This window comes from Aythya ferina (genome assembly GCF_964211825.1).
Source record: "Aythya ferina genome assembly, chromosome: 7".
NCBI classification, from domain to species: Eukaryota; Metazoa; Chordata; class Aves; order Anseriformes; family Anatidae; genus Aythya; species Aythya ferina.
In genome coordinates, this window is record NC_140302.1 from 9,779,123 (window position 1) to 9,793,140 (window position 14,018).

At 40.6% G+C, this 14,018-nt stretch overlaps 1 protein-coding gene across 4 annotated transcripts in view; it reads left to right on the forward strand.

Annotated features, from left to right (window-relative positions):
* Positions 1-11,064, forward strand: part of GPRIN2 (G protein regulated inducer of neurite outgrowth 2) — a 26,509-nt gene extending 15,445 nt beyond the window's left edge. For 3 of the 4 annotated variants that reach the window (XM_084525334.1, XM_084525335.1, XM_084525336.1), the window contains exon 2: positions 8,384-11,064. In XM_084525334.1, coding sequence (XP_084381460.1) covers positions 8,400-10,220 — 1,821 coding nt within the window. In that variant the 5' untranslated portion in view covers positions 8,384-8,399 and the 3' untranslated portion in view covers positions 10,221-11,064. Of the gene's footprint in view, positions 1-2,769; positions 2,875-8,383 lie in introns of those variants that run through there. The other variant, XM_084525337.1, reaches the window with a different exon arrangement.
* The last annotated feature ends 2,954 nt before the right edge of the window (positions 11,065-14,018 follow it).

Sequence of the window (14,018 nt, forward strand, 5' to 3'; positions counted from 1 at the left end):
GAAGAGTGGACCCAAAAAGGGAGCTCTGAGGAGGACGAGTCATTTGATAGCAGACTGACCCTGACACCTCCGAATTCATACATGTGATGAAATAGGTTTTGATCCTCTGCAATGAAGAAGAAAAAGTTCGCTCACATCTGTCTCTTTGAAATAAAACCAAATGTAGATAGGTCATTGCAAAATCTGTTCATTAAAGATTAATTCCTAAAGAAATTATGAAATATTTTTCTCATATGACTTCTGCAATAGCAGCGGATATCAGTAGCTAGCAATTCTTACTAGCATAGGTTTGGCACTTGAATTAACAGTTTCATTTTGCATAATTCTGTTCTGCTTCAACCAACAAGGCAATTTTATTAATGTGCCACTTCTGTAGGCACAGTGTTCACTGTAAGTATGATTCTATGTCACTGTTGCCTGATCTCATCATACTTGATGTTTTTTTTAAAGCCCCAGCTGCTGAAACCATCTGATTCCATGAGCATATCAGCATATTCCATTCGTAATTTAACAAGTTCTAACTCTTTTGACTGAAAAGGTGAGCCTTGAAAAATTGAACTGGCACTATATTAACAGTAAGCATCAAGCACAACTGTACAGTATCTCATGGTGTTTTAGCTCTGTCAGGTTGTACAGTGGAATAGGTCTGTGTGTACAAGGAGATACAGTGGCAGTAATGTTTACATGTAAGTTTATTCTAAAAAGTACCAAAATCCTAAGCAGATCTTTAACATTGTTTCTGGGACAGATGATGAAACAAAGAAAGGTGGTGAAGAGGACGCAGGCTTGCGCAATGCATTGTGTGGTGGTGGCGGCGGGGCTGCATCCCAACATGTGCCTCCCTTGTGATACCCCTTTCTGGTTTCCCAATAAGCAGTTTATAGCCCAGTGTGAATTCTCCTTGGGAATTCCACTGAAATTATCATAAAAATAGCCTCCTTTTGGTTCATACTTCTCAGCCTTATCTCCCATGGCAATCTCGTTTTAGAATTTAGACTTCCCGGCTCTTCTTTCCTGGCTCAGACTTTGCCAAGGCCATTTCAGCCTTTTATTTTTCTTGGGCTTGGTTCTGAATGTTGATTTACTGCCTCTAAGTGCTTAAATTCTTTCAAGTGTGCAGTGATGTAAACAACTTTGTAGCCTGCTGGTATCTAGGGTTCAGCCTCGGGCTACTGAATTTCTCTTTCCTGATCCCATCTAACAGCTGAGTTTTACCCACTTCAGAGGATAAGTACATTAATAAGAACTAAGACTGATTCCCAAAATAACATGCAGCTCGCTTTTACAACTGTTTGTGGCGGAACTCCCCAGAAGGGCTACGGGCTGTGCCTGATGTTTTTAAAAGGGAATGCTCATCCTCTTATGTGACATTTTTGTAGGTAATTGTGGACACACTGGTCTTGTTATGTTGCCTGGAGGTGTACGTATGAACAAATGTTTGAACCTGCTTATTTCTGACGTGGTAATTATTTAATTTATCTGCTGGTGAGGTCACTGGTGACAAGGCTACCCGTGGTAACTTTAGTGTTTGGGAGAAGAGGTCTCTGCTTGGATCCTACATAAGGAAATAGCTACGGTTCAGCAATTCCAGTAAAAGGGTACTCCTCCTTGTTGCCACACACAGAGGTGTCTGTCCAGACTGCTTAGCTTCAGCTGGTAGAAAGACAAAGTCAGGGCTGAGAATTTTAAGCTGAGTCTGACAAGCAAAATGATAATTAACAGCAATGAAAGAGAAGCTGTGAATAGTCAGTTTATATGAATATAAAATATATGTGATTTATGCTTTAGATGTGATGAGTACTGAGTGTCATAACTCTTCTGCTCTTGTGTTTTCTAGCCTGTCAAACGTACTCTGCCTCCTACAAGGGAGCTCTGGTGATCATCACTGTCACCAGTGCTCCTTGTGGTGCAGGGGAAGCAGCAATGTACTGTCAGAACTGAAAAATAATCCCATTCACATACGCAGTATGTACTTGTCTGTTGTGTGCATATGATGGTATTTGTAGATACCCAGATCAGTCTGTTTTCTAGAACTGACTAATACTTGGAAGAATTACAAGATGACACAAATTACTAAGAAGAAGGTATTAGCAGATTTAACTGAGCAAGACATAGTCAACATACAATGCCATTCCAAAATGGAAAGCCTAAGGGAAGATGATGGATTACAGGTTAAGTAATTGGGGTCTCAACCTGATTCTGTATTAATCTAGGTGCATTGATTTAGTTGTATTTACAGATTTTAGATAAAATCCTCAAAGTTCCTTGATGAGGAAGATCTTTTCCCCTTTTCCAACTCCTCTGTTTCTTCCTTTCCCTTATAGCTTACCAAAATAAAATAACAATTAAAAGGACAAAAACTAATCCCAGACACTTGAATCTTTAAGCTTTTTAACATGGCTAATCCTGTTTTGCCAATGCCTTTTGAGTGGTTTGACTCTCCCCCACCCAACAAGTGATGCTAATGATTGTTAATGGACTATTTCTTCAAGGGGGGTAAAGGAAGGAAGACTCATAGGTTTTATAAAGTATTATCAAATAGCACGTCAATCTTCATGTAAATGCAGAACAGGTAGATCTTTCTTACCTTGTTCAAGTTATCACTAATTTGCAGTGTGGGCAGGCAGGACCAAATTTTTAGATACAACCATACTAAAACTTATAATTTTGTTGGTATGAGTCTCTTTAAAATTATTATAGCTCTACAGGAAATTAATGTTTTATTAGAAAACATTTCTTTTTACATAATTTGCCTATGGTAAACTCTATCTCAGAAGTTCAGTTGTAGACACTAACAATGAGGATGCATTGCTTAAAATTCCAGGCCTGAAGAGAACACAGTGTGAACATGCTGCATTGCTTCTGATGCACAAGGTAACTTGACTATTTAAGCAGAAGTTGAGTTTTCTGTGTGTGCTGCATTGTGTCTCAGGCAATGTTTATGGCTAACTGACAGCTGTCACTTAGGTTGGAATGAAAGTCGCCTTATTTTAAAGGCTAGTCTTGCCTTTTCAAATTTATAACCATGGTGTCTGTAATAAGATTAAACAAGTTAAGAACCTAGATACAGCAGCCTTCTATTCGAGTAAATCTTGTAAGTTAATTAAAATCACACTATTCCTCTGGTATAAAACATGCATGTGTTTGTCTTGTAGAATGGTGCTATTGCAGAAATTCTGTGTTTCTCTTATGCAGCGGATTATTATACAGGTTAGCAAGTGCCAGTGCATAGTGGGGCCCTGGAATGATACAAAGGAAGTAGTGAATTTCTTGCAAAGACCTAGCAACCTCTTAATGTTTTGTGTTTTCTTAGAAAGTGCTGCTGCTTACCATGGAAGGGTCTTGTCTAGTACCTGCAATTAACAATTGTCATCCTAAACTTTTGGTATGGATCAAATCACCCAGCTCTTCCAAATTCCACATGTACTTATTAATGCTCTCAGCTCTGTAGCAGACCCTGTTTTTGTCACTTATTTTGTAGTTAGATGCTAGTTTTAAAAACAGAACATTAGATGACAAAAGAATTTTCTTCTGATGCTTCTAAAAAATAGCTTTTTTTTCCTGATTGTAGGACCAGAGAAAGGCCAATGCAGGGAAGAAAGCAATCACTAGCACATAAATGATGCAGGAGCTAAATATGATCATACTGAAATATCGTGTGATATTACATATTACATAAAAGCTTGGTCTGTATATTGACATGATCATAAAGAACTACTCTTCTTTTTATATCCAATTGTTTGTCAAAATTGTACTTAAAAGTATGTGCATGCAATATAAAAATGCTGAAGAATTTGAAAATGATATTTAACCTATCATGGAATATTTCAATTGGTGACATACATGGTATTTAATACTCTGAGACTGAATTTCCTAGTGCAGTAAATAGGTCGCAACTTTAATCATAAGTCATAGCAAAATACACATTTGTTGCTTTAAAGTAGTTCAGTGGAATTAGTGAAAGCAGACTAGATCCCCTCATAAGCTATCTGAAGCTAAGCCAAAAATAGTGGATGTTAATTCCATTTCTATCCTAATCCTTTCTCTGCTTGTCTAACAATTTTCTATATATTCATAGCAGGGTGTTTGCCTCAAAGTTCATGCTTTCTTGTTTGCATATTCAGGTGCAGATTTCCTTTGAATTTTCAAATGAAAATCTCAGCTCATTTCAGAATATACTATAGGTATTTTTGAATATGATTACTGTCCTAGAAATGAAGAATTTCCTTAAAACAAACAAAAAAAACCAACAAAGTTAAGCAAAGCAGTCTTCACCCAATGTGTGTGAAGTTCCAGGTCTGTAAGTACCCAAATCAGCTGTGTTTGTGTTCATGTTTCACACGGGTAATCCATTTCCTGGTTAGCTGGAAATACACAAAAGACACAAAATGCAGTGGCACTGCATGACTATAAAATTGTAGCAGAGAGGTTCCTCATTTTGATTTTTATTTTGCTTGCTTTTTAAACAAGCATTGCACCATTCTCAGCACCTGTCTCCAGCTCCTCCCTGGTAAGCAATAAGTGTTGGTGTACACACCTAGACACATCTGCTCCTTCCACTTCTCAGAAGCCATCAGCTGGATGCTGTCTGCCTGTACTCATGTAGGAAGGATGGTATCTCCAGTGTGTGTGCATGCGTTGTTGTGCCACCTCTTCTAGGGAGGCTTATGTACATGTGAGTTTTTACATGCTCTGGGGAATCAGCTCCAGCATTGTGCATGTGAAATGAAGATGTTTGGGAAGGCAGGTACGGAATTGCATGTAATTTCCAAAGTCTTAGGAAGAAAGGCACCACTTGTGTGGGTTTGCTCTGGTTGCAGTGGTAAGTGTTTCTTCAGAGGGGATGGTCTTTGTTTCCTTCCTCTGCTGCCATTAGTGATCAGTGCAGCTGGATGTTCAGCTGGATTGATGATCTGATGTAGTGAGTGCTGAGCCAGTTTAAAAAAAAAATAAAAAAAAAATCTGGGTCAAGAAGCAGATGGAGTTTGTGACACAGTTGTGTGCACACTCACGCTAATATGAAATGTAGTGGGAACACTTGGCTGCAGCGGAGGTGAGCAAAGGCCAGGTCTACCAGACGTTTGTTCTGTACTGCCTTTTCCAGAGCTCCATGTGGGCGCGTCTATCTCACAGCCCTGCCTGTGTCAGGTGGGCAAAATGTACTGGTTGTGTAAGGGCTTGTAGGTCTCTCAAGAGTAGGAAGGGAACAGGCAGTAGAGGGGGGAAAGCAATAGGTGGCCTATAAATGGGGAAATGTTCAGGCTGTGTGTGAAAATGTGAGTTTGGATTTCAACATGACAGAGAAGTGCATTATTGTGAAGGAAGCTGATTCATCTTGTTTCAATGGGGCTTTGTTTTTTTTTTTTTTCACTTTTTTTTTTTTTCCCCATCCTTAGCTATGTCCTAAAGTACCTGGTGAGGTGCTGTTTTGCTGAACTAGTGTGTGCTCATTGGTTTTTAAGGTCCAAAAGTCATAGGGTAATAGTTACATTTGTGCTAGCATGGAGGAATGTTTGTGTATCTGAGCAAAGATAACATTCAAATGGCGTTGATACCTCTTGATTATGCTGTTATATATGTATTGGTACATGTGTAAGATATGTAGCATTGGCCCATGTTTAGTTATAATTTCAGCTGCAGTAGGAGTCTATATGAGTGCGACAAAAAATACGACTCTCGGGTGTTCTCTGAAGGTTTCATTGCAAACATCACACAAGATGTTTTCAGTGATGTATACTTGGACTGTTTCATTCAGGAGAATGTTTCTGCTTCTCATTCAGATGATGAATCAAACTGAAATTTGCATCAGCTCGTTACACAGGTGTCTGCAGAAATGCTATGTAAAGCACAGATCTTGTTACCTGCGTATGCATACACATTTAAATCTTGTCAACTTTTTGAGAGAGCTCTTTAAAGCTTCCATAGCCTTATAGCATTTACAGCAGGTTATGTTTGAAGTTTTCTTTTGCTTGAGACTCAATATTTGTTACAGGATATTCTTTAGTAAATGTCATTTCATCCAAGTGTGTGAGAGCCTTTGCAGGTGTTATCTTGTAAAGAGATTAAATATAAGGTCTTCACCTTGCAGACAGCTATGCTCTGGTGTTTAATCCTATTGACTCCTTTGAACTCTATGTGGCAGACTATACCCATAGGTGTAAGCGGCTGCAGGATAGATAACATTCTGGAGGAGGGGATGAGGGAAGTATTTTAAAACTGTCCCTTTCCCAGCTCATGCTTCTCTTCTAAGTGTAGGGGGAAATTTTGTGGAGGCTTCTGAAAAACTCATAGAAATATAGCAATAGCCAGCCTGGCAAGAAGTGATTGCTCTTGACTGCAGCTGCACTCAGCAGCGCCTCTAACCCAGGAATCTGACATTTCATACCTAGAAGAAAATATGCTTTTGTTGCTGGCGTTTGTGGGGGTGTTTGTTTTTAATGTTGGCATCCTTGGATGCCACCAGTTGGTGGAGTCCCACAGGCCAGAGAGGCTACGTGACAAATAGAGCAGGCTTGCTGTGGTTGCAGTCCATAACGAGTTTAACTTCTAACTGAACAAATATGAATGAAGGAGGGGAAATTGCCTTTTTTGGCATACAGTTTTGTCCAAATTTGAGCAAAGCCTAATGCTAAAGGATATTGCTGCCAATCGCAAGTCCATGCTACAAAGTGCACGTCAAGACTCTTCTCAGAGAAGTGATTCTACCCACTGTTACTTGAAATGTTGTCTTGCTCACAGTAATTTCATTATGAAAAATAGCCAGCCCAGGTGGATCTCAAGTGATGGGAAATTTGCAAGATGAACTGCTAGCTTGCTAAAGTTAGCAATGAAAACACAATCACAAGTGTAAGCGCTGATGGCTGTTTGGATCAGCAGAAGAGCACTTGGTTTGTAGATGGAGCAAAAGGTGTGCTCTTTATCAGTTACGTTGGCAGTTGACTCTCTGATCCTGTAAATATCATATTAAAAGAATCATGTTAAAAGCTCCTCACTGAGAGGTTTGAATGTGCTCCCTTGCTGGTCTCTTGGTGTTATGAGTGAACTTGCATGTTATGTTTACAGAGTGCTTTTGTCCTCCATGTGTACATAGATGTGTACATAGCTGTCTTGTTCCATACACTTGTTTCCTCAGTGAATATGGTTCACAAGAAATTGTGAGCTTTTTCTGTAGGAGTTCTGCTAGGGATGCAGAATGTATAGAGCAGCTCATCTGGTGGAAAGCTTCTGAAAATGGTAACTTGTGGCTCCCACCATACTTTGACACAGCAAATTACCTAGCTGTACTTGACCTGGAAGCTTTATCTGAAGCAAAGAATTAATGCTCAAGACTTTTCTGCTCAATGGAATGAGCTTGATATGTATGTGTCTGTGATACAGGTATACTTCCAGTATTTGTATAGCAAGTTATTTTAATATGCAAGACATCTGATGCTGAAGGAATGTGAGTTGACTACTCACAGTGGAAAACCTGATTCAACTGGAGAAAAAAAAAAAAAGGGGGACTACTAAATCTGGGTAGATTCAGAAACTGACAACTTCTCCTAAATGTGGGTGTGTTAACACACACTAACAATTTGGAAGGGTAACAAAAGGATAGTATGCTAATCAGTTGACGCAAGTGTTTTCCAACACCAGCAGTGGCTGCATGCGCTACAAATAGGACAGAACTGATTTTCCATCCAGCTCAGTGGGTCTTGGGGGAGTATCACCTCTGGCCTTTCACTGGATGATCCCTCTTTGCTGCCACCTCCTATCATGTCAGTGGTAAGCTAGAAGGCATGAGAACCATGCTGTGGGCCAGGTGGGTATCTTCGACCTATGCTCCCCAGCTTACCGGTTCTGGGAACACTGGCACTGACTCCACACCAACTTGGCAGGACTCATCTCCTTTTGGTGGTCAAAATGGTTTTGCCCACGTCTTCTGTATGGGAACTACTTGATAAAACAGTTGACTAATGTAGTGGTGGTCTTGTGAAATGGAGTTGAAAGAAGCTTGCTAGGAAGGGTAAGGAAAAAGGGAGAACTTGTTCATTTGTTTAGATTCTCAATATCCTTTTTGTTTGAAAACTCCAGTGGTGATTGAATAATTTTTGAAATGATAACATCAAGAGACTAAAAACAGTATTTTGCTTCGTTTTGACAGTACACTTAGCATTGCTGGCTGATGACCATCATGGCAAAAGCTGTCTTTTTTAAAAACATACCTGCCTTTGCTTAACTTGCACGATATCTCTGTATGTCCCCAAAAATGTCTCCAGTAAATTCAAAGGACATGGTACTTGGCACAGTTTGGATGACTATTTTTAGAAGGTAGAAACCAAGGAGAACTTTTTTGTATTGCCTTCTTAAACTGCTTCTTTTTCTCCTCCACTATTTCTTGCAGATTCTTCTTTTTTGCCATGTCAGCTGACAGCCACCAGCTCCACACTCATTCCCACAGGGACACACTGAGTCCTACTTGTCATGGTCTCTTGAATGTCAACAGTCACCCCCTGTCAAAGAGCTCTTCGAGTCTGATCTGTTCTGGGCAGTCAAGCTTAGAGGAAACGCAAAGCAACAAACAGGAGCTTAGGAAAAGCCATAGTAGCACTGTCTGCCAAACTCTGGGAAATGAGAGTGATGCCAGGAGTGTGCCAAGTCCAAGATGGTCCTTCTCACAGTCTGGGTTGATGGTACCAGATGGATCAGTAGTCCAAACCATGAGCAATCTGTCACCTGATAACAATTCACAGAGCAGAACTAAGCCTGCAAACCATTTCCTTATCGTTGAACGGTCCCCAGCATCCTGGGAACTGGGTGACACTAAGATGTGTGTGAAGAGCAGCACTGAGAATATTTCTTCAGCCTGCACTGTATACCAGCATAGCACACGCCAAATTGAAGAACCAGGAATTGCTCTTCAGAGAAGCCACTCAGACTTAACTTGCAGTTGCAAACAGCAGAATTACATTGCTCATGTAGAAACCAGCGCTACTCACTCCAGCCTAAGTTCTTCCAGCAGCAAGCATGGTCCATCAGTGGTGAGGATGTCTTTCCAGTCAGAGAGAGATGCATCAGAAACAAATGAAAACACATCTCACTTTCAAAACCTTGGGACTCACCTTCCAGCAATACCTACAGACCAAAAAGTACCCACAAATAGCTTTGACAGTGGTGGTATTCCACGTAACACTACCATTTACACAGATCCTGGAACATTTCACAGTGCTGTTCTCGGACCCCACATGCCTGGCAATGGTTTCCCCAACAGAACAATGTTCAGTCAAGCCACTGGGATTATTCACGGTGGTCTGATTTATGGTAATGTTCCAAACTCTGCATACTCACCGATGGTGGTGCCAGTTCATAACTCTGCAGCACCCTGTAATATAAGGCAGGACTCCTGTCTGAAATTAGATGCTACCGTCCCTGCCTATTGCCATTCTTTGCCCATACCATCTATACAACTTGTTCCACAGTTGGTGTGCTCGGTTAGTGAGTCAGGAAAAGAGCAGGCAGCCCCTGGCTATTTTCATTCCTTTTCTACTTCAGACATTCTGACATACCCTAAGCTTGTGTCTTCAGTAAGTGAATCAGGCCTGGATGCCAAGAGAGTCCTGAAGTGCTGTAGCATTCCTGGAGAACAACTGCAGCATGTTCCGCACTGCACTCAGCAGGAAAGATCTCCTCCAGAAGCACAGGCTGCCTGTGCTGCTTTTAGCAACCATCAAGGCACAGATGTGGTAATGAAAACCAAGGATATGTGGACTATGACCTCTGTGAATGATCTAACCAAAGGACTAAAAGCAGCTCTTGAGCATAGAGATGCCGAGGTACAAACTCTTCCCACCATGGAATGTAAATCTGTGGCAACAAGCCCAGCAGCTGCAGCAGAAGGTCACTCACATGTGTTCCCAGAGGTGAACCTGGAGCAGCAAGACCTGGAGGCCCCCAAATCTCCTGTACGTGAAGTGAGATGGGATGATGAAGGAATGACATGGGAAGTGTATGGGGCATCTGTGGATCCAGAGGTCCTTGGCCTAGCCATTCAGAAACATCTTGAGATTCAAATAGAACAATTCCAGACAGAGCCCCTTCAGCTGGCTGGGAAAAGAAAGGAGGATTCTTTCAATAAGGAGATGACATCTGATAAAACAGGGAAGAAAAGGCCCTTCAGAACAATGATGCATTCCCTGAGATACCCCAGCTGTTGCACTCGTTCCAGTTCTGCAGTGGAGTGAGCATAGCTGTAGGACAGCCATGCTTTTTTTTTTTTTTCAATTGTAAATAATGCTGGCTCTTAAGTGTGAACACAAGTACATGTGGACAATCCACTTTGGGATAAGTGGGAAAAGTTCAGTGGCCATCAGCTACACAGCAAAGCAAGGAAAAACTCATGATTGGGCAATACAACAGAGGACGTAGGGTTGTCTCTGTCATGTCATCTGACTGCTTTGACTGTATTTAATGTAGCCCTTACTCTTCTATGTTGGTTTTACATAATATTGTAAGGAATAAGACCTTTTATAAATGATGCATCTTTTTAAAATAATGTTGATTTTTTTTCCGTTTTTTAATAATTTAGGGTTAAGCAGAGTTAGGAAATGATGCTTTAATCAAAATTCTTAGCTTTCCATCCTGCTCACTAAGTTTCGGTAGCTACTTTGCTGTTAATTTATGCTAATACTGACTGTAAACCCACTTGAGTTGTAGACAAAATGACAAAGTGGTGAATGCTGTATTACAAATAACTAACTTTTGCTACACAATTCTGTGATGTGACTGTTATTACTAGCCTGAACTCATCCCTTTGCAAGCTGATGTGTAATTGGAGGATGCTCCTGCAACTTTCAAAATAGTCTGTAGTTATGATGAATTACACCCTCAATATGCAGAACTGATGTTTACCAACTGATGCAAATGTGAAGTATTACCAAAGATGACTCATGTAATGTGAATTGCATATTGAATGTTTATTTCTTGAAGACACGAAACAAAAGCTGTTCATAATAGTCTGTCACACTATCATACCCTACAACTCAAAAGCAGTCTTGATTTTCTTATATTAAAAGTAATTTCCAGAGAGTTCCTTTTATGTGTGTCTGTCCTGAAGTGGTTACTTTGTTGTGGCATAAGCCACAGAGGACAATTTGCATGTAGTGTTCACCAGTCCCATGCTCCATATCTGATCTGATGTCAAGTGTCTGATTTTGTCTTCATCAAAGTACAGCTCAAAATAAGATTATTTGTTCTGAGTGCCTTAGTCATTCAGGCAGCTTAAGGATTTATTTTCTCTCCAAAACAATTTTGTAAAGCAAACAAATTCCCATTGAGAAACCTTTTTTTTATACTGTAATACAGATATAGCGCAGAGCCTGTTTGAAGTGAAAGAATTGTCAAGAAACCTGTTGGTAACAAAAATAGTGTTTGTATCTATGGATTTCCTATGATTTGGGAAAGGTTTAAAATACAAGACATGTTAGTGCACACTTGGAAAAATCCCTACTCATCCGAATGTTAACTACGTGGATAAAATAAGTTGGTTTATTTGTATGGTGAATGCATGTTTTAAAAAAAAAAAAAATCACTGCATTTGGGTTCTTTTTTTTTAATTGAAATTCAATCAGGTTGTACTTACGTATTCTTCATGTTAGATCTCTGTTCAAATGTTAACTGTTGTAAATGTGAGTACTACCTCTGTTTTTGAATGCTTTCTAACTTAGGAAAATCAAAATCCATTTCATTCTACTTTATATATAAGTAGAAGGAAAACATGTTCTAGATTTATAGTTGAGTGGATCTATGCTAAATCTAGATGTTTGTCAAGCAAGGGTGAAATCGGAGTGTGTTCTTTTCTTGAGCCCATTTGAAAAACAGTTAAATTGGGCCTGCGTTTGGTACAAATCCTCAGTTTCCAGAACTGGCAACTTTAACACTTCTGCTATGGTGCTCTTTCTTTCCTTTGAAACATGGGAACAGCCACCTGCAAATGCAATGTTCCAGATATGGTAAGTCATCCCTGCACAGTAACTGATGTCTCTAGAAGGACTGAACTGTAAATGCTGCTTGATGGCTATGGGACTGATAATGGGCTGAGGTGCTTAGGTCAGTGGTTTAGCACAGACTGATGATATCAGTATGCTGATAAAACAGCTCTGAAGAAGTTATAATAATTAATTTCACTCAATTATTATAGTAACAAAGGAGGTATGTCACCATATTTACTGTTACTGTTCCCAGAGGAGAGGCCAAGACCTGTCAGACATTTGTCACTGACTGAGTTCATTATCTCACGTGTAATTTGAGGTCATCTGTGGCTATAGGATTAATAGCTGAAGTAGAGACTGCTTTTCTTAATGCTTTAAATAAAAACCTTTCATAGTTAATTCATTCAAATAAAATAAATAAAACTACCCTGAAGAGTTGCTTAGTCAGTGTAACACCAGTTCTAAAACCATTGCTTTTATTTATTCGGTCTTCTCTGGCAAGTTTAATTTGCTTTTGGCCTCGTGTTGCTGGAAGCGATCTTTCAGTTGCTAGCTGTTACAGCCTGGATCCTGAGCTGGTTCTGTTAAGAATGGCCACAAATCTCACCCTTTTTTTTCTCTTTTGCTTTAGGAACATCTGCGCTAGAATAAGCTTCACTTCTGGATGTAGCTTGAGAAATTGTGTCCTGTGCAGCTGAGCCAAAAGGCCCCACAGAGCAATGCTACTCCTGGTCTGCTCAGACTGGAGTGAGTGGGGAGGAAAATGCAATCAGCTGTCCTGTGCCCAGCTGTAACCACAGATGTTTCAGAGGAAAAAAAAGCATCTCTGCTGTATGGCCTGAGGAATGTATTTCTTCCTGATCGCTTCTCTGCTTATAGACAGTAAGAAATAATGGCAAGCTGGACTAATTGCATTATTGGATAGACATTTAGTCTTTTAAATCCAAAGCAGTAATGACCTGTCTGGAGACATGCTGAGGTAAGAGGCCTTCTGGAAGGATGTTATTCCTCGTTAAAGATGGAGTGATACAAACTGTGCAGCTTTGCTCAGGAGAAGCAATGTGTGGTGAGGTTAGAATAAAGCAGAGTCTCTGGGCAGAGACAAGACCAGGGGTCCTGGCTCCAAGCGTGGAGCAGGGCCAGGTGCCCTCCAGACACTGCTAGCCCCCTCTTTTGGGAGCTTTTCCAACTGTGAAATTGCAATGTTAATACTTCGTTGCCATCTGTTCCCTTCAGACATGTTGAGGTGATTAATTCGTCTTCCTAAGCCCCTTGAAAATGAAAGCAGTCTATTAGTGCTAAGTAATACTGTTAATTGGCAAAAGAGAGGGAGGCAGCATGTGGGTTTATGAGATGGAAATAAATCATTCTAATCAACTCCTGCCATACCAGTTAAATAACCTGGCTGCATCAGTCACTTGTGCCTTTCCCTTTTAGGACTCTAAGTGAGAAGGGGGAGTTTTGGTTTCTAAGCTGTCTTTTGTTTCCTGCTATTCACAACTATAGATCTGAAATGATGAAAACAACATGCCTATCGAGATTCTTTCCAAAGCCTTGTTATTTAAATAGGTCAAAAGATCCAGCTGGCTCTCTGCAAATAAGGAGACTAATGCCTGTGAGCCTCTGGGTAGAGCCCTGGGCAGCTCGTGTCCGTGGCTGAGAGATGGGGCAGTCAGTGGCAGCCCGCTCACCTGCCCTGCAAGGGGGCTAGCTCTAGAGAGCACCACATGGTTTGTGAAGGGGAAGAGATGGTTAAGTTGTATGGCTTAACGGGATTTTGTTCCTTTTCTCACTCGTAAAGAAGCTTGCAGCCAAAAATTCTGCCCTGTATAAAAATGGGTGTGCTCCTTATTCACCTATGTAAGCTTAAACAAGCATACCCATTTTGTGGGGCAACACCTCTATACTCCCCAAAAAATGGTGTTGCTGAGTTATTTCTTCTTCCAGAAGATGCTTTGCAGACAGGTCCTTGGAGAGGGGCTGAACTGTGAAGTCCTGGTGCAGGACTAAGTACCCCGTCTCTTGTGCTGACTGGCATCAAAGAAGGAAATG